At 32.2% G+C, this 27,567-nt stretch overlaps 1 protein-coding gene across 2 annotated transcripts; it reads left to right on the top strand.

The window, feature by feature from the left end:
* Positions 1-424: 424 nt before the first annotated feature.
* Positions 425-27,289, top strand: ATPsynF (ATP synthase, subunit F). Of its 2 annotated transcripts, none has more exons than XM_085822527.1 (4): positions 425-596; positions 8,585-8,680; positions 13,714-13,830; positions 26,784-27,289. In XM_085822527.1, exons 1-4 carry the CDS (start codon positions 545-547, stop codon positions 26,813-26,815), a joined length of 297 nt encoding a protein of 98 aa, XP_085678653.1. In that variant the 5' UTR covers positions 425-544; the 3' UTR covers positions 26,816-27,289. The 2 variants fall into 2 exon arrangements, with proteins under 2 accessions (XP_085678653.1, XP_085678652.1); XM_085822526.1 differs by having other exon boundaries at positions 428-592; positions 8,582-8,680.
* The last annotated feature ends 278 nt before the right edge of the window (positions 27,290-27,567 follow it).

Here is a 27,567-nt window from a genome sequence, read left to right as displayed (position 1 = left end):
TAACACTGCCCCCTTCCCAAGGACTGCACGTCCCGGGCAGTACAATCCCTGGACAGGAAGCTAAACTTACAACTGTGGCATAAACATTACATTACAATATCAAACAACATGAACAATAAATGCAATAACTAACTTAAACAAATCAAATGCTATCAAATACTAAATACAAAACAAATACTAAATAGAAATCAAATACTAAATGCAAATCAAATACACATTTAAAAACAAAAAGGACCATGGACTTACACTATTTACAATTATGTTTTTGGCTTGATTTCCTTATTTACTCATTTGATAGCGGAAAATTCTACGTCCATTCAGCTATAAGATTGTTCATGCTATTTCTGAAAGATGTTTCTGAAGAAAACTCCCTACAAGTAAGAATATTTTTTGAGAGAAGAAGAACAACTACTTCTCAACCTTGATGAAATTCCTGTGTTTGTTCGTGGAAAGAGTGGAGAAGGTCACGAATAAACCGATTTTTCTGCGAAGATGGTACTAGGTGGATTATTGAAAGGATTTGGTAGATATCCTGCCGGATACAATGAAAGAGTTCATGGTCCATACGATCCATCTGTATATTACGGCAAAAGTATGTTTTAATTGTTTCTAACTTGGTTTTGCCTTTATTGTATCCAGCAGTTATGTGCACATTAAATATATTGTGGTTTCAGAAATTTAGAATACTTAAACGCTTACCTGGATAAGTGCAGTTTTTAAACCAAATAATGAATTTCAGTAAAGTAGAATATATTTACTTCATAGATATTAGATAATTAATATAATCGATAGATATTACACTTGTGTTGGAAGTTTGAAATTACAGCATCTGAATTACGAGGTCAGATTTTCGATTTTTGATAAGAATTGTTTAAAAATTCAGCAGATCATTCTTTTATTTCAGATGTATGTGGTTATTTGCATGACATTTAGCCTTGTAATGGCCTCCAGGCAAGCGGATTGAAATGATTAAAAGCCCCAAACACTGAAAAGATTTTGATGCCTCCGAATTCATTTAGGTCTTTCCCCATTATTCTCTTTAGCCCTTTGTTTAACGGCAGCGTGATTCGTGATTTCCATGGTAAAACCGGCAAAAGGAAATTTTTGTAATTCGCCTTTTCCTCGAGTCATTTTGTATTGTACCCTTTTTTTGACACCACAGCATGTGCTTGTTTTGCTTACTTGTTAATCCAGCTCTGCCTTCAGTATCATGGCAGCGATTTTGTGTTTTATCCCATCCATTGTGCAGGATATCTATCAAGTGACTCGCTGCTTGTTATTTTAAATGTCTCTCTAGCTGTTCAAATAGAGAATTCAAATTTTCAGTGGTATTGGTGTCAGATGTGGATATCGGGGCTATCATTCAGAAATATACGTCTCACGCTTTCAGTATTATAGCCCTTTATCTACAACAATAGGGCCAAGACTAACAATAATTTGCTGAAATAGAGATCTCCATATTTATGGGGTTCCCAGGCAGTGTGCATATGTTATGGTATTTGTGGTCAGGGTTATGTAGTTACTTATAATGACAATGCAGGCAGTTTTATATACTGTGTCACAGGTTTTGAGTCTTAATAAAACATGAAGTTTATATCAGAACTAAAAACTAAACTAATTAACTCTTTATATAAGTTTTTCTTTCAGTATACTTAAACTATGTTATCACATAGAGATGGGTATAACTATTCTTTATGGAAGCTTATCAGAATTGTTCACTCACTAAATTGAGTTAGTTACTTTTTTATGACTTGTTGTTCACTAACAAACCTTCATAAATAATATCAGGAATGGGGAAGTGGATCAAGAGCAGTATGTGCAAATGGAGCAAATAGCAGAAAGAATTGAACAAGGAGTGGAATTAGAAGAATTGAATCTTTCAAACCACTTACTTCCTGGACTTTAGCTGTAGTTTGGAGATTCCCTGGAAACTCATTTTTATATAGAAGTAACAACAAAATTTTGGAATAAAAAAATTTTAAAAGTTGAAAATTATAAAAATTAAATGTATTTTTTATATGAGAGAAACATTTCATTGTACTCTAAAATGCGAAATTGAACTTTTCTTGCACGCACCTCATGAGTGCTCTTAGTGGGTGAACTCTTAGGAGTTACAGCTCCATTTTGTCAGATCACCAGTTGCCCGCTCATTAAAGTAAACAGCTTCCTTGAATCAGTTTCTGAGGGTATCGTCCATCTCTAATATCATCAATAAATACAAAATTTTGAATTGCAGCCATACAGCTTTGCACTATCATAAATTGACCTTTATGTGTAAAACAAAAATCTGTCTAAAGCAAATTTTTCAGCGTTTGGTTTAGTAAAAATATATTTTAGGGTACCACTTGGCAATTTTTGGCAGTACATGGATACCGAGTTTCTGCAATTTTGTAACTTGTTATTTTGGTTTGCGTAGTGGCAATTTTTGAGCCAAACTAACAAGACAAAGAATTGCACAAATTCAGTATCCATGTACACATCGACCTATTTTCACTTAAAATAAATCCCAGAATTGCACAAAAATGGCATTGTGCACTCCTTTTATCCATGTAAACATCAACCTATTTTCGCTTAAAAAAAATCAGAGAATTGCACAAACTAGGTTAAATAGCCGCTACACAAAGATAAAATAAAACAAAGAATTGTATAAACTCAGTATCCATGTACACATCGACCCATTTTCACTTTTAAAAAAAATCCCAGAATTGCACAAAAATGGCATTGCGCACTCCCTTGACTTTATCAATGTACACATCGACCTATTTTCACTTAAAAAAAAATCAGAGAATTGCACAAACTATGCCTTGTGCACTCCCTTGAGTTTGTTCATGCACATATCGATATATTTTCACTTAAAAAGTCAAAGGAGCAGCCAGTTCTACAGTAGAGGCAAACAAAAAATACAGAATCTCAACAAACTACATTTTAAACCAAACAATAAAATAACATAAAAATGGAAAAATATGTTATGCATTTAAGTACTACACAAAGCAAATATCCACTTACCTTATTTAAAAATTCGTTCATCTTCAGTCTGTGGCACACAAAATTCCTTAACCCTTTGCAGCACGCATATTTAAAATATATTTTAATCTTTAAAAAAATGCCTTAGAATAAGTCAGATGGACTTACTTAAGTGCCTTTAAGGCTTGAAAAAAATTCTGCGCTTTTATTTTTTACGGTGGAAGGTGGGATACCGTTTGTCCCACCATGTAACTAGCACATGTCTTATAGCATATTGGTGTATAGCAGGGAAAAAAATTATATGTGGAATGAATAAACAAAATAAAGCGTGCATTCTAAAATATTCATAATAAACACACTAAAATGCATTTTGTACTTATTGCATATATGCATGACTTGTAAAACTTTGCGTATGCACATTTTGCATATAGTATATATTTAATATTTTTAAATTTTAGGAACAAAAGAAAATATTTTCTTGAATATTATTTTAAGATTAAAATTTGGTACTCGTACATATGATACTAAATAAAATATTGAAATTGGCACTTGATTCAAAAACATTTATATTATATATGATTAAAATTGAAAAAAGTTATTTTTCATGAAACTTTGAAAAACATGTTGTTTCATTCTTTTGTAAGCATAGAGGCACTTCACATGTTTCACACATCCAAAATGTTCGTCGTTCTTCTTTCGATATGCTGCAATATGCACATATTCTCCTGCTCGTTCTCTTTTTCGTTTGACTTACATTTTTTAGTTTTATTTTTTCTGGTTGTACGAACGGGTTTTTAGTTTTTATTTGAACTGGGGATTTCAGTTTTCTTTTCAGCTCTTTCTTGCCTGCAAGTGCCATTAGACCTTCTGTAACTGAGAGAAGAAAATCTTTCATTGTTTTTACATCATGATCAGGTTCCTGAACAAACTTGAATAAATGTGTTTACTATACTCGCATCTAAAAAGTAAAAAAAAAAAAAAAAAAAAAAAAAAAAAAATCATGTGCCACCATTTCTTGCTTTTGCGGTCTATTTCATATAGTCCTTTCAGTTGATCAATCAGTCGACATATCCCATATTCTTATTGTATGAAATAATGCTGTTTGGGCACAGTACTTTTTTTTTGTCTTTCCATCTCGTTCTTTTCTATTAATTTCTTTCATTTCAGTTGCCTTTTCCAAGCAAGACAGGATCGAAACGGATCTTTTATCCTTCCATTTTATGCAATAAATTGAATCATCGCTAACTGAAAAGTCTATATATTCTCTTGACATAAATTTGTCTTTTAAATTTTTGGGTAGATACTTCCGATCCATATTTACAGTGCCACATGCATAGATGGGTCTGTGTCTTTAAAAAGCGAAACAAATTATAACTACTTCCCTTCCTTCTTCAGCAATAACTTCAACCTCAGTTATTCTCTCCTGGATTTCAATTTCATCTGAATTAGAACTGACATCTGAAGCATTTGAGTCGCAATTGGATGGCAATTCAGCAAAACGATCCAAAGCTTCCTGAGTTGTTAATTTTTTTCTAGACGTTTTAGCATATCAGAGCATACAACGGATGCAAAAGCGTGCGCAATCACGAAAAAAGTAGATGCAAAAAAGAAAAGAAAAAATAATCGTGAGTGCTGCCATCTATTGAGCGGAAATTCAAGTGTGTGGTGGGACAAATTTTAACCCACTTATTTCAACTGCAAAATTAATGTTATAAAATATTGAATACAATTAAGATTTTTTGAAAATAAAATACCTTTGAATATTAAAAAGAATCTTGCATATCATAAATTGTATACCAAAATTTTTAAAATATTGAAAAATGCGAGATACATGGATATCACTCTTGTGATCCTATTTTGAATATTTTTTGCTTATAAACTTAAGCCCTGGTATAGTAATAACATCTACTGAGAAAAATAACAACTAAAATAGATTATTTTTAAAAGATTAGAAAATTTCTAACGGAAATTTCTAACTGAGAAAATAAATATTAATTAGGTGGGATATATATTGACACACCATGCCGCAAAGGGTTAACAGCATTCAAAAACTTCCTAAAATTATCTGAACTAGAATCTGTATGTCGGTGTCACCACATAAATTCACAAAAATCAAAAATATCCTCCGTAGTTTCGGACTATCTAGAAAATGGGCTACTAAGTAAACCTTCATTTGCACACAAGTAAATTAATTCACTTGTCCCCTTTCATTCCAAGTCGTACAGAAACTTCGAATTAATCTTACTATATTCAGCCATTGTACCATCTAAACAATGAAACAAGCAATGTACTTCCTAAGCAACACACATCACAAAAGCCCTTGCAGAACATCCCATGATTCAATATTTCTCAGAATAATGCAAACGATTGTGTCATAATAGGGTTTTCAAAACATTCAGTTTACTCAGGTTACCATAAATGCTACAACTTGGCGATAAACGAAACAACTTCGTGATAATACATGGGGTACCCTAAAGTCAACTCTAACCTTTGGTTTTTATGAAGCAATGTCACAACCATCAAAATAAAAAAAATTTTTTATTGCTAAATAATGTGCTATTCAGAAGTTAGAGCTCTTTAGTAATGATTTTTAGCAAATTTCAGGTGCTTGTCCATATTTTGGAAGCGATTTTTGGAAGGTTCCTTTGTAATTACTTAGGCATGATTTTCTGATGACATCGTATACTCTTATGGTTGCTAAAGATTCCAGTTTTCCAAGATAGTCTCAATTTTCCATCCCAAAATAATGTTTCTGAGGTTATATATTTGTTCTGGATTTCCTTTTGAAAAAGAAAATTTATGAGATGTATTAGGAAACGAAATAAATTCTTTTTAGTTATAGAAACTTTTAATTCTGAATTTTCCCAGTATTGTAAATTGCTTTCTTTATGTGCCTATCTTTACTTTTACTGCAAGGATATTGATTTTCTTGGACACGGTTAGTGGTCTTGTTTTGTGTGGTACTTCTGAAGGCATTCATGCAGTGATCATTTAATGGTCATTTTGTTGATTGTTATTCTGTGTTGGATGGTCTCTTTATGAATCGAATATCATGGTGAATGCACATGTGATATATTCTTTTGTATTTGTTAGTGGCAGTTTTTGCACATGCGTGTATTGATTTCAGACACTCCTTTGAAGTTAAGATGTGATAATGTCCCCTATAGTACAAGAGTATCCCTGAGGTTTTGTACAGGAAATATAAAAATATACTGAGAAAATTTCATAGTATTCCACTTATACACAAGAATGCTAATTAAATATTCCAGTATCTGCTTGTTTTGACATTCCAAGAATATTCCAGAAGTGTTCAAGGGCTATTCTGTACATATTCTAGAAATTTAGGCTCAAAACAAAAAGCAAAAATGCAGGACAATCTGCCTCTGTCACCTCTATACTGAGCTCGAGTCTGAATAAGAGAATGCTTTATGTATGGTGTGATGCCCAGGACCAATACATTATGAGCTATTGAAACTCAACTCGAAGGGATACTGTCAGCAAATGGATAATTTAAACAAAGCACTCGGAGAACAGAGGCAGGTGATGTTCGATAGGAAGCATATCATAGTGCATCATTATAATGCCAGGCCATATGCTGTTTTGGTGACTCATCAGAAAATCGAAAAGCTAGGCTGAGAATTTCTACTGCATCCACGATACTCCTCAAACCTAGCAACCTCTTTATCACTTATTCTTCTCCTTGCAAAATATTTTGAAGAGAGAAAAATTCAAAACTGAAGCAAATGTTAGCTAAGCACAGTTTGAGTCCTTTTCTCCTTAAGAGAAGATATTTTTCCAGAAAGTGTATTTACAAGTTACCATCATGCTGACAAGAGGTTAAAAGTTACAATGGAATTTGTATTGTACAATAAATATTATTAAAAGTATGAAAAGTGTATTATTTTCTTTCACTTTGCAGACTGACATAATTATCTGGTAGACTTTATAAGTATCAAAAGTAAGACAGGTTCCAGTTTGCCAGTCAAAGAAAGTGATAATCCTATGCATGTATATACAAACTTATAGTCACAGGTTTCTGCAATAAGCTTTATTGTATTTATTTATGAATCCGACTTGCTTTTTTTGTTTGTTACAGTAATTATTTTGTTTTCCTTTCTTTCATGTAGCAACTTCATTTATTTTCAACTAGTTCATCCTTTCTGTACTTTACAATTATTTTTTAAATATAAAGAGCTTTTATAGCATTCATGTACTTTGTCACCCCTCACATTCTTTATCTTTAAGGTTTCACATTCTTTATCTGTATTGTTGGACAGAGATGAGATATTCCATTAATGTGAGAAAATTCTTCAATATATTTTTCATTGATAATCATATATGGGACAAAATAATATCAAAAGTTGTAGTGAAAAGTTCAGGTCATGGAAGTTATGGTTATTTTGGCTTTGCGTAGCAGTGATTTTTGTGCCAAAAATACACAAATGGTGCCTACACAAAGGCAAAATAACAAGTCAAAGAATTGCAAAACTCGGTATCCATGCACACATCAAACTATTTTCACTTAAAAAAACATCAGACAATTGTGCAGTCCCTTGACTTTGTCCATGTACACATCGATCTATTTTCACTTAAAAAGTCAAAGGAGCACCCAATTCTACACTAGAATCAAACAAAAATATGTAATATCAATAAACTACATATTAAGTCAAACAATGAAATAACATAAAAAAGGAAATTCATCTTATAACATCTAAACGCTATACAAAGGAAATGTCCACTTACCTTATTTAGAAATTTCTATGTTTTCAGCCCATGGCACAATAAATTCCTTAATAGCATCCAAAAACTTTCCTCAAACCATCTTCCCTTTCTAATGGAACACTATATTGTGAGCATTTGAACCTTCCTTGTGACAAATCCATTCAAAGCCATCTGAACGATCTTTACATTCAACCATATGCATTTCCTTCGTACAAACAGGACACTTATAATTCTGTTGAATTACATCCAACAAAGTTTCTTTTCTTCTGCCCTCAGCCACTTCAAAAAATACACCTTTCGCGGTCTCGTTCTGTACCACCAAACACCCACTTTACCACTAGCAGCCATTTTACGAACCACAGTATGCAGTGTACTTCGTAACTGACATCCAACAAATATTTTCCCATCTGTCCCTGCATTAATGGAATATCTCATTTCTCTCCAGTCAAATTCACCACAATCACACAACCAATTATGTCATAATAGGGTTTCCATAACATTCAACTACTCAGGTTACCATAAATGAAACAACAACTTCGCAATAATGCAAGGAGCACCCTTAAATATAAGCTAACAAATTTTTTTATCAGTTCTAATTTTTTGTCAGGATCTCATTGTTTCATTATATCCATTTTAACTATGTTGTACTGCTATTACTTTTTAGAATTTGAGTGAGTAATCAATTGTGAATTATTTTTATATATTTTTAATCAATTATCTGGACATAGTCAAATGTTTTTGTACGTTTTGCTTTTGATTTTTTAAATCATAGAGTAATTAAATTATAGATAATTATTAATCCAAAATTTAATAATTGTAATGAACTTTGTAAAGCTTTAGTAAACAGGTATTACTAGATTATTTTAAAATCACATTTATGTCTTTTTCTATTCAGAAGACATCCCATTAAGTGAAGTAAAAATTGGTGAATTAGGTTCATGGCTGGCTAGAAGAAACAAGTCTCCTTCAGCTATGATTGGTGCTATGAGCAGAGGTAAGTTTAACAGTAAATGAGTTGAAGTATTACTTATGCACCCCACATTTTTTTAAAGTTTAATACATCTTCAGACAATGGAATATACAGAGAAGAGAGTGGTATGTGTTAGCAGGAGAGAAGCAAAAGTACAAAGGGGACTATTTCCAATTAAAATGAGAAGTTTGTTGTTATATTTTTATCTTACATATTTTCATTTGGAGATTTGTATATACAGTCAAAAGTCTTTAATCCGGACTCGTCGGGACTTTGGTGATTTCGGATTATCGATTTTTCCGGATTATAGATCATCAGTTATCATCAGTTAATTTGACAATAAGCAGACCTTGCAATAATCTGATATTTCCCTAGAAATATGAACTCATGAGAACATGAGATGTTCAAGTAAAGTTCCCTCACTCACATGTGGAAACCTTTCCCTTTAAGAAGGGTAATAAATTTGGGGGAGTTTGTTTAGGAATGGGTAAATTTCTCACCATACCATGGTATCTAATGTATTGTTATCGACGGTTACAGTTAGTTATCCTCACAGGAAAGAAAATTTATATTCTTAAACATGCATTAAGTGACAGGGAGTACAATTAGAGTGAAATACTGAGATAAACTGCTCAAGCATGTCCTACACATTGTCTTCCCACAGTATCCACTAATGCACCCAAATCCAGGGGTCGCAAAGCGTAACGAGCAATTTTACATCCATCCTTTAGAAGTCAGATTCAGCACTCATTTTATCCCTGACACACATCTGCTTGATGGTTATAATTATAGAGCAGAGAGCCACAGTAAAAGAGAACGTTCTCTCTCACCAAGATTCCCCTCATTTTTTTGTTTCCACCCATTCATACCCTCATGCTATCATTTTGTTTTGCCCTGTTTTTAGCATTATCTGAATTTTCATCAGCTATACTTTAAGTATATTTAATTTTTGTGATGATAAAAGAACTCTCATCCCTACGATCAGAGCTTAAATTGGGCCAGTGCTTCTTAGTTTTTCTAATAAATTATAATTCTAGCCGGAGCGCACCAGAGCCCTGAATAAGAAGGCTGCGGCACTTCTTTTATGTAATTGAATAACAATTTCAGTAGAAATTGTATCTCGAAAATTTTATTTTAACAAAATTGCATCATATTAAAAATTGCTTATTAAATTTTAATTTATCTCTTTACAATTTATTTAATTTTAATTAATTTACTATTTAATAATTATCAAATAAATTATATAATAATTATTGATTAAATAACAATTTATAAACATTAATTAAATAGCTATTAATTAATTTGATAATAATTAACTATTTAATTTAAAAATTATTAATGAGTTTAATAGTCATTTTATTTATTTAGTCTTTGTTAACGGTCATCCATAGGTCTCAGGCACTTCTAATTTTAGAAATTAAGCCCTGAACTTTATTAAAGAATATTTTATCATAGCAAGCACTACTACATTCTCCAAAATTATAACATTGTGTACTGATGTCAGATACATTAACTCAGTCTTTACAATCAAGAAAAACAGTAATGTTGCCAAATAGTAAGATTTGTAATTTTTTCTGGTGGTTTCATTGCTTCTCTGGACTCTTCTGCACAGAATTGAAGACTATCATGTCCAGGTTCATCAATTACTTGAGGGGAGTCTGATACTGGCATTTCCAATGAATTCATTTTGTCATGTTCATCATTTGGGTTTGGTGGTAAAATTTCTTCAGATTCTTGTTCTGTTATATCATCATCTGTCTGATCTCTATCAATTATTCTTGAATTGTTTTCACTGTCATTAGTTTGTTCGTTGTAGAAAATAATAAACTCTTCCAGTATTTAGTTTTTATTAAATTTTAAATCATTTCTTTTCAGTAAAGCTAATCCAAGTTTCTGCTCATTAAATTTTACATTTCCCACATCTTGAATTTTATTTAATTCAAGAATATAAATTTGTGGGCTTTTCTTTTCATGTTGTAGTCTACCACAATTCCTTTTTGAGCTTTTAGATCCATCTTTCCATGTTTTATATGAGTGTATGCTTCACAACCAAATCTTTTAAGTTAAATAATGTTAGGCTTGCATCCTGTATAAAGTTATTAAAGTACAAAGGTGCTATCACTTTTGTCATTCCAATTATTCACGTGTACAGCTACTTTAACTCTTCATTCCAACATTTTATCAGTAGTTCTGCATCAATCATGCTTCTAGCAGTTATGACTATAGCACATTTAAAATGCTCTGTCTTTTTCATTATTCTGTAGAATGTAAAGACTGTAGAATGCAAGTTCATGTTTAATTCCCATTTTTCCAAAAAATTGCTTTATATTTTTAGCTAAGAATTCATTGCCGTAATCAGTACCAATTCTTTTTTGTTTCTTTCCTGCTTGTCTTTCTTTTTGAGTGGTAAGCTTTATTTAAAGATTCTGCAGTTTTACCTTTTTTTTTTTTTTCCTTAATTATAATTGCAGACATGAAGTTATTCTAATCATCTACCACTGTTAGAAAGTAAAAACTGCCATCTATTGACTTCTCGATTGGTCAAACTAAATCTGTATACCATAATTTTTAAATACCTTCATACTACTAAAATTTCACACCTTTATAAGAAGTTTATGTTGGTTTTCCTAACATAGAAAGTTCACAATTGTTTTGGAAATTTTTACATATTCTAATCCAGTAACTGATGAGTTTTTCTTCATTTCTGTCAATTAGTTGATGATAGTTTAGTTGATGTATTAGTGCTGTAGTTAGTTTGATAGTTAGGTGACATAGTGACATCTTTGATAGTTTAGGTGTCTCAGATAGCATAGTACATCATTAACATTGCTAATTTTAGCTTCTTTTATTACATTTCCTTCAACTTCAAATATATTTCCATTTCTAAATGTTTCCATGTTTATTAATCTGTTCTGCTTTAGTTTTGGTAAAAAATACTTTTAAATCATGATCTACAATTTTTAGAACTGGCAGTAAATCTTTGCTTAAATTTGGTATTTGCAGAACATTTTCTATTATCAATCTTATTTCTATGAGTTTGCATTTTAATGTTACCAATTTCAACTACCGTAATTTCGCACGTATAGTCCGCACCATCGTATAGTCCGCAGGCACGATTTTATATTAAAAAAATTTCAAAAATCGTCAGATAGTCCGCACCACCGGATAGTCCGCGGACTATACGTCCGAAATAACGTTTTTTTAATACGGCAATATTCCCATGCCTTTTAAACACATCCTTTTGTTTGCGCCAATTTCTCACCGCTTTCTCGTCCACTTCAAAATAACGGGGTAAAATCCTAGTATACGGTGCAGCCTTGGTGCGACTTTGAAAATTATCGCCAACACCAAAAATGATCCAAAGAACGCCTATATATATAGTATACACACATAGTATATATACTATATACATAGTATATACTATGTTTAACTATATATTTTCTTTGAATGACCCGTTAACTACTCATCGTATATGTCCCGTTTTCACTGCTCATCATAAAGTCGCCAAAAGTAGCCAAATCCCGTGTGCACCGAATACTAATATTAAACCAATAACGGCCCGCTTCTCTATTTCATCTTATTCAGCTTTCTCAACTACCTTGAGTTTAACTCAGCAGTAAAAACTTCGGCGATGTTTCATCAACGTTATCGAAGATGAAAGACAAAATACTGTGCAACGTGCTATACTCGTGATAAGTGGTAATGAAATGTGACCTTCGACCCCACTCACTCGGTGTTGCCGAACCACGCTATAAGTAAACGAATCACGCTTTTTCCTTCCTACTCCAGGTACTTGCTACTATGGCTCCTAAAAACCGAGCTGACGCATTACTTTTCCCCCTCCCGGCAGTTGCGCTAAAGCAGTGCGAAGGATACTGGGATACAAGACTCTGGTTGCGCTAAGTGAGTGCTCACACAAGACTTTCTTTGGCTCATATCCCGGCATCGCTTGATGCGCGAGCCTGGATTTTAGGAGCTCTACTTGCTACTACTCATTCGTTCTGCACTATGCTCTATGGTTTACTATCGATACGATACATACGAATGTTTTCTTGGAATCTCGCGCTTTTTTTATACTTGATCATCGGCAGTTCACGACAGCGTGTTTTTTAAATTTCAACGATTTTAACCGTGAACAACCAGCGTATTATCCGCACTGGTGGATAGTCCGCAGCTTCAAAAATTCGCATTTTAAACACAGATAGTCCGCGGACTATACGCGCGAAATTACGGTAATTTGATCATAGCCCCCTTTTTCAACTGCTATTATTTCTTGTTCTTCATCCTTAAAACTGGTAGATATTTCCTTACTTCTTGCTATATGAGATTAACTCCTGAATCTATTATCAATTTAATTTTTCTATTGTCTTGTTTTTCTATACCATTTTCTTCATCATTTCTGTTTTGAATAAAAGATGAAGTTTCTTCTATTGTCTTAGATACTTCACATGTAGTTTTCTCTTTCTGTGCTTGACATTCTACCAGTTTTATATGTTAAATTTCCCAGCATTCTGTGTTCTTTGGTTTTTCTTTCTACATTCTGTTGATTTGTGATCTAATTTTCCACAACTATAACATTTTATATTATTATTACAACATTCTTTTGATAAAATCCTAATTTTCCACAGTTAAAGCATGTTCTTTCTTGATATTTCGATTTTGCCCAGTTTTCCTTTAGAACTTGCTTCTATTTCTTTTTATCTCTGTTTACTTTTTCTTCAGTTTGAAGCAATCATTTTGTGGTATCAATTGCTGATGATTTCAAAATGTTATATTTTCTAAGAAATGTTAAAAATCAATGCATAAAAATCTATGATAGCATAGAAAGCACTACCACGTTTTCCAAAATCATAACATTTTCTACTGATGCCAGATAGATTAACCCAATCTATGACAAGCAGGGAAAACATTAATGTTACTAAATATTAAGACTTAAAATTATTTTTATAAACAAGTACCATCAGATTTCTTCAATAAAATTAAGTTATCAAAATCTTTGCTTAGTAACACATCTTGCATTTTAATACAATTTGTATAAATATTCCAATTTCTTTTAGCTTGGTGGCATTGGCAGTTTAAATACGCTCAGCCCAAAAAAGCAGGACTTACTCCTATAGTGCATCTAACTGTAGGAATTATGGTTGTTTTCTATATAATCAACTATGAACATATACGTAAGTAATTTCAACCTTCTTTTAAAAATTGAAACTGTAAAATGATGTGGCTAAAAAATAACATTCTGTAAATTTGAAAATGATATGTGTAATAAGAGAAATTCTGTTATTGTAGATAAAAGCTAGATAACAATTTCCAGAGACCTGAGTAATTAAAATGTATTTGGAAAAAAAAAAAAAAGGTGGAGCCTTTTGCTTATTTGCTTTTGAATTATGTTTCACATCGTTCAGCTTTGGAAGTTTTATTTTAAGAGTCATGTTCATCTTCTTTTGTGTGATATTTTATTATTGATATCAAAAACTGCAGAAAAATAATGGAAGTAGATATTTTTTCAAGTAAAGATTTCAGTACTAAAAGAAAAATACAAGGTTATTATAATTAAGGTTGTGATTTCAAAATGCTGTACCTTTAAAATTACTTGTCGAAATGACTTATATTTTACTAGAACAGTCATGAGGCAATGGAATTTTGTTTGGAGAAGGAAAAAAATAGTTTCAAAACATACTGATAGATGGCACTGTCATGGTTCACATTGCTGTTGGTATGCAAATCACTGAGATGTAACATGCGTACTGCAGACATGGCTAAGATAAAAATACAGAACACTTAATGACACACATAACATTTTGCCTGAGTGCTTCATCATTACTCTGTCGAAGAAGGATCGTTCTTTTCTCGTGAAGCTTTCCTATCAGGATTGTGATTGTGCGTTAACAGCTATCAGGAAGTTCCGGAATAAGAGGCATAAAATCCGGCCCAGTGACCACATGTGGCCTGCAGAAAATGATAGATAAATTAAATCCTGCTGACCTGAAATCACGTGAATCGTTTGCACTACAATTTCTTGCCCAGAGGGACATGGGTAATGAATGGTCTTGGAACATTCTGTGATTTGACGAAGCTCATTTCCGCTTGCAAGGTTCTGTAAACATGCAAAATTGCAGTATATGGATGACCAAAAATCCATTCTCTCTACAGCCATTATCTCTTCACTCTGAAAAGGTCACTGTGTGGTGCGGAATAACAGCAGCGTTTGTCGTCGGTCTGTTCTTCTTTGAGAAAATCACACCTGTGGGTCCTGTTACCTGCACAGTAAGAGGCATGAAGCACTTTTGCATAACCATGTCCTTCCAGCATTTCAGCAATGTCATTATGTGGATCGCACTATATTCAAGCAAGATGGCGCTCCTTCAAAAGTTACTACTCGTGTGAAGCTGCTGTTGATCACTCATTTTGGAGATGATAGAATCATAAGCCACTATTTTCCAACAGCGTGATCGCCACTCTCTTCCGAAGTAAACCCGTGTGACTTTTCGCTTTAGGGGTATCTGAAAAATGTTTACAATGGGCTGTTTGCAAATCTGGCTGACTTGAAGGCAAGCATCACGCACTACATTCATAGTATTAGCACAGATACCCTCCAATCTGTTGCGGATCATGCAGTTTTGCGCTTCTAACGAGGAGAGCATATCAAGCAACTCGTGCATTAAACATCCTGAAGGCTTGTTTCGTGAAGCTGCTCTTGTCATTATCGCTGTTTTCTCTGTAAATACGTCTTCTTGTCTTTTCTGTAATAAAACTGTTGTAAAACCTTGGAGTCTATTGTTTCCTGTCGGATATACGTCCACAACAGCAATGTGGACACTAATAGTGCCATCTATTGATAAATTTTGGAACTATTTTTTTCCTTTGTCAAACAAAATTCCATTACCTCTGGACTGTTCTGGTAAAATATCAAGTTATTCTGACCTATAGTTTTAAAGTTAGAGCATTTTTAAATTGCAACTTTAACTATAATCACCCTGTAGAATACTTTTGTAATATCAACATACTTTTAAACATTGTATAGTTGTATTAAGTTTGTGAAATGTTTTCCTTTCTTTCCCCCCAATTTAAATGGATACTGTTATACGAATTATCGTTTGAGAAGCTCAAATATGAACGTTCCATTAAATGTTGCTCTTTAGTAAAATTTGTATAGCAGCATATGAAAGAATTACTGAAAATTGATAACTTTCATTTCAGTGTATAATTTAGTTTGTCTAATAATATTTTGAAAGCAAATTTTTCAAAACTCATATCAATAATTTCTTAAATACCTTTAATGATCTTCTTCTCTAAAGTTGTCATTCTTCTAGTTTCATCATTAGTAAGAACTAATTTTATATCACTCCATAACTAAAAGTCCAGAATGATCAAATTAGATAACATTGAATGGTTTTGACCATTCTGGCCACAGATTGTTAGAAATGTAACGATCTTTTAAAACTTCCAGGAATGACTTGCATTGTGAAACTGATTTGAGTGTTGTCCCATCTTGTTGCAGGCAACAGTAGCATTTTCAGAAGTCTAATAATGCAAATGAATTGCATTATAATATTCTAATACAATACTAAAAATATCTGATGTGTACACCACATTGACTTCCTTGCACAAAATATTAAATTATATGCACTTTTTCTTGCATTTCATTTAAACTTATCGGATTGAATTAAATCTACTTCGTCGATAGCGCTTAAACTACAATAAAATAAATGCACTCTTTAAAATTCACTATATTTGTTTACCATAGCGACACTCTGGTGCTAGGTTCACTTAACAGCGTTACATTTCGTTTATATTATAACTCAGAATGCATATAAATTTATATAATTTGAAGAATTATCTAATCTTTGCCACGTGTTCTATTCAAATACTATAATAAATCCAAAACGATGTATAAAAGAAATTAAGAAAGAAAAACAACAACAAATAAAAAGAAACAGTTTTTTTACAGATGATTCAGTATTTCTCATTCAATTAATTCAGTTCTCACTTCGCGACAAGGCAAAAATACATAAAAACTCAAAATATCTATATTAAAAATTACGAAGTAAATCTGAAACACTTATAAACATGATTTAATTCGCAATAATAAAAGAAGGCGTTATCTTTGTTGTTGCGAAGCTAAGTTTCTCTAAATTGGCAACAAATTGATAATTCCACAATTATTGCATGCAGGTTAATTAAAGGCAAAAAAACCTTAACCGGAAGATAAGAACAACATAGTTCAATCATTTTTAAAGCAAAAAATGCACAACTTACAAACATATAGGAGTAAAGAAACTGAGATCACTGAGCCGGTTAACAGAGTATGTACGTACAGGGGCCACAAAAAATTCTCTTTAGAATTCATTTTAAATCAGTTTTATAATTTTTTGGGTGGGAAACTTTTATTCTGTTCTTATATACAGATGTCATGCAAAAACATCGTTAACCCTTTGATGGTTATGGAAATGAGCATTTTCCGTTTACTTAATTCGCGCAGCATTAGGAGTAAACAGTAGTCGAAAGTGGCAGCTGTTTTCCCCCGCCGTTCTTCCGAAAATGTCACCTTTCTCTGGCGATGCCTTAGATAGCTCGCCTCGCGCGTTTTAAAAATTTCTTAAAGTATTTGTAGTACAAAAATAACAGTTTTTTGGTACTTTAAAATAATTATTAAACAGTAAATTATAAATGATTATAACCAATTATATAAATAATAATAGTTAATTATAAATATAAGACAAATATTAAATTGAAAGGACTAAATAAATACAACTAATGTAAAACTTTATGAAGCACAGTATAAATACAGTAATTACCTAAAAATCTTTTTGTGTGTGATATACTTTAAAACATGGAATTGCACATAATGGGGCATTACAGTCTTTGCAATACGTGTTTCATGGCGAATTCTTTTTCCATTAGCATCATTTTTGCTGCAACATACCACACATCGTCTAGTAGGTTCTTTCTTTTTTTTCTGTAGGTGGAATATAATCAGGCGTGCTGACAATCTTAAAGTATTCGAAACTGTTTCAGCAGGTTTTAATTTCAAATGTCTACGAGTGTGATATTTTTCAACAATTCTTTCAGCTAGTTCAATTCTGAATTCCAAATTTGATTTTTTATTCCCCTTTTTTTTCCACAGCTGAAAAGCATTAAAAATTGTTATGTCTAATAAATAACGAAATATTTTCTTGTAATATTTCCTTTGTCGATATCGGGTTACATCATAGTATTCTTTGCTCTTAAATTTATTTAAATTTTCAGCAGCAAAAATGTTGGTTTCCGTAACAATATGATTTATAATCTCATCAGTAAAAAACAGCTCAAAATACTCTAGTGGATCAGAAATATTTGTCACGCAAGCTTTCATGCCTACATCACCAGTAAAACTAAATCGGCTAAGAGCGTGAGAACTTGAATCAATTATACGCCATTGTCGAACACTCGAAAAATCTTTCTCATCGCTTGGATCGTCTTCTGAGCTTGAAATACTGTGAACAAAGTCTTCATCAGATTCAAAACTTGATAAGCTTTCTGTATCACAATTATAATCATCATCATAACTATCTTTCGTTTTTGAGCCATTTTACTGTACAAACACCCTAAAAACCGCGCCAAAATACGTATAAAATGAACAAGGTCAAAAAATAAAATAAAATAAATAAATAAATAAATAAAAATCCACCTTCATTATGAAAAGAAATTCATGGAACTTGTACTGCCATCTGTAGACAGTAAAACTAACTTAATTCGTTTGAAACACAATCAGTGCAGAATAATAATGGCGAACGAAGTCAGCTTGTCAGCGCGCATTGGGGAAAAATTTCACTATGCGAGTAGTGCTCGTTACTAACCATTTCGGTCAAAATCTTGCTCCCGAGCGGAACTCGTTTGCGCGCATTATGAAGCACGATTCGATTGCGAGCTGAACTCGTTCATGACCATCAAAGGGTTAAATTGCATTCAATAGCGGTCAAAATGGATATTTTCATTGAAATATGATGCCTGAAAATTTTTGTGATTACAGAACGTTTTTACTTCGTACAAGGAAGTAAAAAGGTGGGGCTTTGTTTATTTTACATTTGTATTGGAACTGGTACACTGGGCTGTAATTTTCTGTGAATGCTGTTTTTCTAAACACGACTCAATTTCATGACTAGGATATTTCTGGTCGTTTTTGGATATGTATTGAAAAGTGGAAGCAGTCTTCTTCTGAATAGTAAATATTTTCAGGTATTAGCCTTCCAGAGTAGTGGATAAAATTTAGTACCCATTCAGAGCAATGGAGACATTCTTCAAAATGAGCTGAAATTCATTTATCACTGAAATCTTGTATGGATGCATATTTAATCTTAAACATTAACAAATAAATGGATACAAAATACAACTCTATGTTTCTAGTCACAAATTTAAAGCAAAGGATTCTCAATTGTTTAACTTTGAATTTCATTTATTTTATTGGCTGTTATCTGATTATTTTCTGGTGAAGCAAATTAATCCTAGGAAATTTATGAAACAGGTTTTGTATTCAACATGAGATTTCGTGAGAAAATAATCATCTAAATTGTATTAATTTTAACATATTAACTATAATTTACCTTCTAATCAGGATTAGCAAGTTTTCTGCTAGTGGTAAAACTATTGAAAAAGCAACCCAGAAGGAAAGGATGAATATCTTCCAGTAAAGAAACTAGTTTTTCAAATTATTTCATATTTATATTATTATCTCTACATTTTATTTATATATAGTATTATTATAGTACTAATTTATATATTTTCTGTATAATTTAACTACATACTTTTGTTGAGTAACTGGATACTAACCGGTTCACCTGGATGTCATAAATAAGGATTGGTGCTATTCTATGTGCAGTTACAGTTTCTTTGTTTCTACCAATCTGTATTTAAATTTCGAGTGACAAGATAAATCTCTCACCCAGTGTAATTAAAACTTTATTTCAGATATCTAGTTAAATTTTGCTTCTCAAAATTACTGTTTCTCACCTATAGTTAAGTGTTCTAGAACGATGAATGAATTCTGCCATGCTCGCTTATGATAATAATGTTAAATAGGTAAAGTGCCTATTTGAAACCACTTTAATATTTAAAGCAGATGATTTGCGAATGGATTCTGAGAGAATAATTCATGATTTCCCATGACAAATATATTGCCAAAAGTAAGGTGACTTCTTTCAGAACTATGACAAATGTCTGAATATGCCCAGTTTAATGGCCTTTGTATTTCTGAAGAATAATACATTAAAAATAATATATGCCTTACACTCCCAGAGAAAATCAAAAGATCATGACTTGCAGATTCTAATGCACTCATACTGTTTACCTAGAAATGCATCTTTAGATTTTTATTGCTGTTTTGGCAGTGATTCAGTAAGATGCTAGAAATGAGATTACTATATTGAAACTTATATGGCCCCAAAACATCTATCATAGAAAATCCATTATTTCTAGTGGTGATATTGGAATTCAGAATGATTCTTTCATTTTATTCTTAAGCACTTTCATTTAATTTTGTCACTTTTAATTAATCTCAGAGAGTGTGGAAGAACCATTTTATATATCTCAAGTTTAATTAGTCTAATTTCTCTTTCAATCTTAAAAGAAAGGTATAATGAAGAGTAAAATGATAAGTATTTGAGATATAACTAATAATTTGTTAGGCAATCTTTTTGATTGAATCTGACAAGAGGTTTTCCTTGGTAGTAGTATATATGGATTAAGTAATCCTGTCCGGTCAGTGTAAACATAAGTGATAGTTTGGCATGGAAATCTTAAACAGTTTTTTTAGTTGTGGAAATAAAGAAATCATCCGTTGCCACGCCTGCAACTTAGCTATCATGGAATCTGCTAATTTTGCAGCTTTAAACTTCATTGTTATGTTTCTATTGGTATTTAGTCTTAGCTGTATTACCTTGGTGCAGTTTAACAATTTTGTACAGATGAAAAGTAACTTATAATTGCAAAAAAAATATTTAGTTCAAACATATGTATTTTACGTTTTAATTAGGTATTTATATCAAAAATCAGTGGGTAAGCCTACTTATGCTCCCCCCTCTCTTAAAAAAAAAAAAAAAAAAAAAAAAAGGTAGATTCAAAGAAATTATTCCCTTTCACTATTTAGTGGCGAAATACAGTCAAACGTCGTTAATCCGGACTCGTCGGGACTTCGGCGATTCCGGATTATCGATTTTTCCGGATTATAGATCATCAGTTTAAATCTGGTAAAATGGCATGCAGAAATTATAAAATTAAAAATATGAAACCGTAATTTACGAAATAAAGAACAATTATGATCTAAAGTGTATCAAAATTTACCAAAAAAAAAAAAAAAAAAAAAAAAAAGCTTAATATTTATTTGTTTACTATATTAAACATTTCTTTTAATGTAAGTTGTTTAAGTTGCTTCATTTTTTATGTGATAATACATTCTCTTTAATTCTATAAACAGACATAATTTCTTGTTCAGTTCCGCTGTTCAAGTCCTCTAATTGCTGTGTCGAGAATACCGACTAATTTGTCAATTGAAATTTTTTCGTTTTCAATAACCTCTGTCTTCGCTATCGGAAACGAATTATAATGAGGAGGCATTTGATTTAAATCATATCAAAGACGGAGTACATCGAAATGAAATACTACATTTAGTGAGCAATTATAAGACAAAAAAAAAAAAAAAAATAAAAACATCTGCTCTGAAGATAAGGATAGTGTTGACAGATCAACTTTCAATTCATTGTGCGCCCTGCTGCGGCGTTAAAGATAAACAAAGTTTAGATAAACAAACGTTAAAGTTTAGATAAACAAAGGATATGCCAATTCAGAAGTCAAACAACAAAAATCAGCGTTATATTTACAAAATTTTCACAGGACTAGTTTCGATGGTTTTACCGAACCACCATCTTCAGCTGCAAAACCGCAAATGAACAAGATAGGAAATAATGATTAGATAAGATAAGAAAGCCTGGACAAGAATAAGCAAGTGGCGCCATCTGTTGGCGAAACCATAACTAAAACATAATTTCTCTAAAAGCCGAAGGCAAATTTGGATTGGAATTAGGATCGTTAACTAGAACAGAAAGATTTTTATGAATGTGAAATGCCTCTAGAAAATCCAGTTCTCCAATGGAAGATGTTTTTTGAATAATTTTGGCAGCAGAAAAATTGAAAGTGTGATTTTCGGACCAACAATGTTGAGCAACAGAAGACTTCTGTGTTTCCTTTTTTCTAACATATGCCTCATGTTCTTTGATGCGAAATTTTAAGGCTCTCTTAGTTTGGCCAATGTAAATTAAACCGCACTGGCAAGGAATCCTATAAATACCCCAGGAATTCATATCCGGAATGGGGTCCTTGAGTATAGAAGTCGGAATTTTGTTGATGCGAGAATAAACAACCCGAAAGTTAAATTTCTGCAAAATATGTGCAACTTTATAGCTAATTGATGGAAAGAAGGGAATGACAACAGAATTTTTATAATCTCCTAAAATAAGAGTGTTGCTTTTAGTGTGTTGAGATGAGAATTTTTTAACTGCTTGATTAATAATGTTGGGTGAAAAGCCCCTGTCAATAGTTATTGCTTTTAAATAATTTAGTTCTTCATCAAGGGCTAGTTTGGAGGAGCAAACTTGAAGAGCACGGAAAACATAGGAATAAAATGAAGCTAACTTTTGTTTAGTCGGATGACATGATTTAAAGTGTGGTGGAAGGCAAACCGATGAAGGTTTACGGTAAACTGTAGTACTGAAGTTGGATGTGTTACGTGTGACCAGAATGTCGAGAAACGGAAGAGAATTGCAAGTCTCAAGTTCAAAAGTGAACTGAATAGCAGGATCAATAGAATTCATTGTTGAAAGAACTTTATTTAAATCATCTTTATTACCTTCAAACAGGGTAAAAGTATCGTCTACGTAGCGGAACCTTCTTTTTTGCACGTGTTGTGACCGCCATTTTGTGATTGTAGGAGTTTCGGTGAGTACTTTTTTGCAATTTTCAAGTTATGTTTATGTTTTGTACATTTGGATATTGTGCTTTGCTTGTCTGATTTCATGCATTTTGCTTACAAACGTTTTGTTTTCTATTCATTTCAGTGAGGGATTTTTCTGCTGTTTTGTGTGTACTTTATTATTGCTCAGTTAATTTAGTTTGATTTTCTGCATTGTTTATCATGCCTTCGTCCGTTAATCGTTTCACTAAATTACACCTGAAACGGCAAAAATTCCTGAATCATCTTGACTTTTTACTTAAATGTAAATGTAAAAAATTTATCCCCAATTTTATTCAAATCAAATCTAATCAAAAACCTTCGAGTCGCGTTTCAAGAATTCTGTTAAATTGCAAGCTTGCCTTACTTCGGTCCGTGATAAGGGATACACGTCAACAATTGTCCAAAATTGAACATGAACTCTATAAGCTTCATCTGGAACTCGCTAAATCATATCCAAAATTCACTGCCCTTGAACAAAAGTCTTGGTCTAGAACGGAGAATGCAGTTAACCGTCATAAAAACACCCTTGCAGTTAAATTCGAAAAACTTCTTTTACAGTCTTCCAGTTCAAGTAGTTCAAAAAATCTTCCCATTGTAAACATCAAGCCAATAGTTAATATTTCTAATGTTAGTCTTTCAGAAGAACAAGAGAGAATTCTAAAATATAATTTTAACTTCTCACAAACCTGTAAACCCTCGATTCCAAAGATTTTGGCTCCTATCGAAAAAGCTTTCAAGTTCAGTAAAGTTTCAGATTCACAGAAAGAAATTATTAGGCATCTTATCACTCATAATGTGAAATTCAATAATAAACCTTTGAAACCAAATCTAACTGCGAGAGAAAGAGCTACAATGCGCGAAATTCATTCTAACCCGGATATTATCATTTCAAAGGCCGACAAAGGCGGCCAGATAGTCGTCATGGATAAGAACACTTACATCGATGGTGTCACTAAACTCTTAAACGAAGGACCATATAATCCGATCCCTAAAGATCCTTCACCTTCGGACTTGTCCAAAATAAAAACTGCGATCAAATCTTCGCAAATCATTTCAAGCAACTTAAAACATTCGCTTATCCCATCTGTTGCGAATTGTGCCAGATTATATGCTCTTCCCAAAATCCATAAAAGTGGTATTCCTTTCCGCCCTATTGTATCAAATTTAGGTACTGCCTCGTATCCATTAGCTAAATATTTAGTTTCTAGATTTTCCACTCTATTAGACAATAACATTTACACCATAAAAAATTCAATAGAGTTTGTAAAAAAGGTTAAAAACATTTCTCCTAGTAATTTACTCATGGTTTCTTTTGATGTAAAATCATTATTCACCAATGTCCCAGTGGAGGGTGCATTAAGATGTCTAGAAACCAGACTTCGCGAATTTCATTTCTCTTGCATCGAAACTGATGAGCTAATTTCTCTCACTCTGTTTGAAACAAACACGTTTTGTTTTCCAAAATAAATATTACAAGCAAACTGAGGGATTAGCCATGGGAAGCCCCCTCAGTCCCATCCTGGCTGATATCTACATGCATTATTATGAATCAAAATTGTTTGAAACTTTAAACTTCCCGGCATGGTTCCGCTACGTAGACGATACTTTTACCCTGTTTGAAGGTAATAAAGATGATTTAAATAAAGTTCTTTCAACAATGAATTCTATTGATCCTGCTATTCAGTTCAATTTTGAACTTGAGACTTGCAATTCTCTTCTGTTTCTCGACATTCTGGTCACACGTAACACATCCAACTTCAGTACTACAGTTTACCGTAAACCTTCATCGGTTTGCCTTCCACCACACTTTAAATCATGTCATCCGACTAAACAAAAGTTAGCTTCATTTTATTCCTATGTTTTCCGTGCTCTTCAAGTTTGCTCCTCCAAACTAGCCCTTGATGAAGAACTAAATTATTTAAAAGCAATAGCTATTGACAGGGGCTTTTCACCCAACATTATTAATCAAGCAGTTAAAAAATTCTCATCTCAACACACTAAAAGCAACATTCTTATTTTAGGAGATTATAAAAATTCTGTTGTCATTCCCTTCTTTCCATCAATTAGCTATAAAGTTGCACATATTTTGCAGAAATTTAACTTTCGGGTTGTTTATTCTCGCATCAACAAAATTCCGACTTCTATACTCAAGGACCCCATTCCGGATATGAATTCCTGGGGTATTTATAGGATTCCTTGCCAGTGCGGTTTAATTTACATTGGCCAAACTAAGAGAGCCTTAAAATTTCGCATCAAAGAACATGAGGCATATGTTAGAAAAAAGGAAACACAGAAGTCTTCTGTTGCTCAACATTGTTGGTCCGAAAATCACACTTTCAATTTTTCTGCTGCCAAAATTATTCAAAAAACATCTTCCATTGGAGAACTGGATTTTCTAGAGGCATTTCACATTCATAAAAATCTTTCTGTTCTAGTTAACGATCCTAATTCCAATCCAAATTTGCCTTCGGCTTTTAGAGAAATTATGTTTTAGTTCTGGTTTCGCCAACAGATGGCGCCACTTGCTTATTCTTGTCCAGGCTTTCTTATCTTATCTAATCATTATTTCCTATCTTGTTCATTTGAGGTTTTGCAGCTGAAGATGGTGGTTCGGTAAAACCATCGAAACTAGTCCTGTGAAAATTTTGTAAATATAACGCTGATTTTTGTTGTTTGACTTCTGATTTAGTAAAGGATATGCCTTTATACATTTTTTGCAGCAATTCCACTTTTTGTTTAATGGACTCCGAAACATACTTTCGCTTTGCAGATCTGTTACATATTAGTAAATATAAATCGGAAATTCTTTTTGACATATTCGAAAGTTCAAGCTTACTTTTATAAAATTGCTCTAACAGTCTGCAAAAAATAATAAGCCGGATCCAATTCGAAGATTAAGGAACAACGCAATCTGCAACGTTAACTGAAATAGATCATTAGATAATTTTAGCTTAGCTTAGCTTATACCGTCCATTATACATTAAACGCGCATTCGTAAACGTATTTTGCGCACGCGCACACGCAAATTCGCAGCCGTAAATTTCTTACGCGCATGCGTCAACGCGACGCACGTGCAGAAAGTTTGTAGCTTTGAGGTCCGGATTATGGGTGTCCGAATTAACGACTTTGGACTGTACCATGTTCCTGCAGTTTTTTCCATTTCAGGGAAAATCCATTAGCACATATTTTAAAATTAAGATGAGCAAAAATCATGATGTGTTTATGAAATTCAAAAATGGTGACCTTTGTTGTTAAAATGTAAAATTATTATTTTGCCAGAATTTTATATAATCTGAATATTTTGGTGATTTCTACAAAGGCAGTTGTGTTAAGTCCGTTCTTAATATAGCATAGCAGTTTCAGCTTGCATGATATGATGAGATGATGCTAGTGGTCTGCCTTTTATTATAATTTTGTGGATATGTACAAGGATATGTACTTTCAATGTAACATTTTGTAGTTTATAGAAAGATGATAAATTTATGATAATGAAATTTTAAATTATGAAAACTTTCTTATTAATTTCCTGCCACTGGAAATTATATAATATGAACCTTTCTCAGATGTCTATGCATGGTTCTAGATGATGTTGATCTTCTAAATAGGTAGCTGTTTCGGAATTTCAATATGAATGTTTGTGTTTTGCAGAAATATTTACTTTCAGATAGAAATGTGAGCACAATGAGAGGATTCGTTTTTTAGAGTTAGGTAATGTAAACATAGCACTGCATGTCCTCCTCAAAACAATAGACTGATAGTAATTGTGAAGCATTTTATTGAAAATAAATAATAATTAAAAGAAAAATGTTTGCATAAAATTATTTATCAAAGAGTGTTATTGGTAAAAGCACAGACAAATAGAAACATTTTTATTTACAAAAAATAAAGGAAATAAAAGAGAAAAGCTAAAATTTAATAAGTTATGCTGTCATATTTAAACCTTATTAAGAGAATTTTGTAGTGGAATTATAGCAAAAGACATGATCAGTTATGTAAATATGAGTTGAATACAATAATCATTAATCCCCTCCCCCAGAAAAATAAGTTTCAAATCATTTATGTAAAAAAAAAAAAAAAAAAAAAAAAAAAAAATCATTATATATTTTTACTACATCTAACACAGGATTATTTATTTAATTTTAGGTTATCACAAGCACTACAAGCACCACTGGTAAAGAACTTCTGCATATGTGAATTGCTTGGAAACAATGTAGTTTAATATCCTGAAAATAAATTTAGAATCTTGTCTGATGAAAATATTATTTCACTTATGAACTTTGTATTAATCTTAAGAATTAAAACATGAAATTGTTTTTCAATAATTTTGTTGAATTTGTACTGTAAAATGTGTTCACAATAATTTTGTCTGTTAAAAGAAAGAGTTGTTAAAAGTTAATGAAATGCTTGTGTGGCACAAATCTTAAATGTATTACACTTAAAATTCAACAAATTTCTTAAGGAAGTCTAACTTTGAAATTAGTTTTCAGTATAAATATATGTGAATATGCACCAGTTTTATTAGAATAGCTTAAAATTATTTGAAAAATTTTGATAATGTTATTGAAATTGTATGGACATGCTATCCATGTAAAATAAATTTAATAAATTTGTTCTGTCTAATAAATTATATGATAATCGAAATATGAAAACCATTAGCTCAGTCTGACTACTTTCTTTCAACTCAACATTGTATCCATTATAATTCGTAGAGATGAGAGACCAAAAGTAAGCAAAAACTTGGCATATTCTCACACAGATCTGATGCTTTTATTATTATAATTATCTGAACTGGCATTTTCTAGAAAACTCTTGTAATTTTACCTATGGTTGTTTTGACTAAAGAAAAGGAATTTGATATGTGTGTAACTACCAAAAAACTCCTTTAACCAATCAAAAGTGCAGGATTAGTCTGTTATTTGTTTTAAAC

This window comes from Stegodyphus dumicola, chromosome 8, assembly GCF_044657685.1.
Source record: "Stegodyphus dumicola isolate Sdum_Otavi_A_Nest chromosome 8, ASM4465768v1".
Classification (NCBI taxonomy): Eukaryota; Metazoa; Arthropoda; class Arachnida; order Araneae; family Eresidae; genus Stegodyphus; species Stegodyphus dumicola.
This window is presented reverse-complemented; position numbering and strand designations above follow the sequence as displayed.

Excerpts from the sequence above, each read along its gene's own strand:
- ATPsynF (XM_085822526.1), top strand. The coding sequence starts at position 493 with ATGGTACTAGGTGGATTATTGAAAGGATTTGGTAGATATCCTGCCGGA. Across the intron at positions 593-8,581 it reads ATCTGTATATTACGGCAAAA|AAGACATCCCATTAAGTGAA; the intron begins GTATGTTTTAAT and ends TTTTCTATTCAG. Across the intron at positions 8,681-13,713 it reads GATTGGTGCTATGAGCAGAG|CTTGGTGGCATTGGCAGTTT; the intron begins GTAAGTTTAACA and ends AATTTCTTTTAG.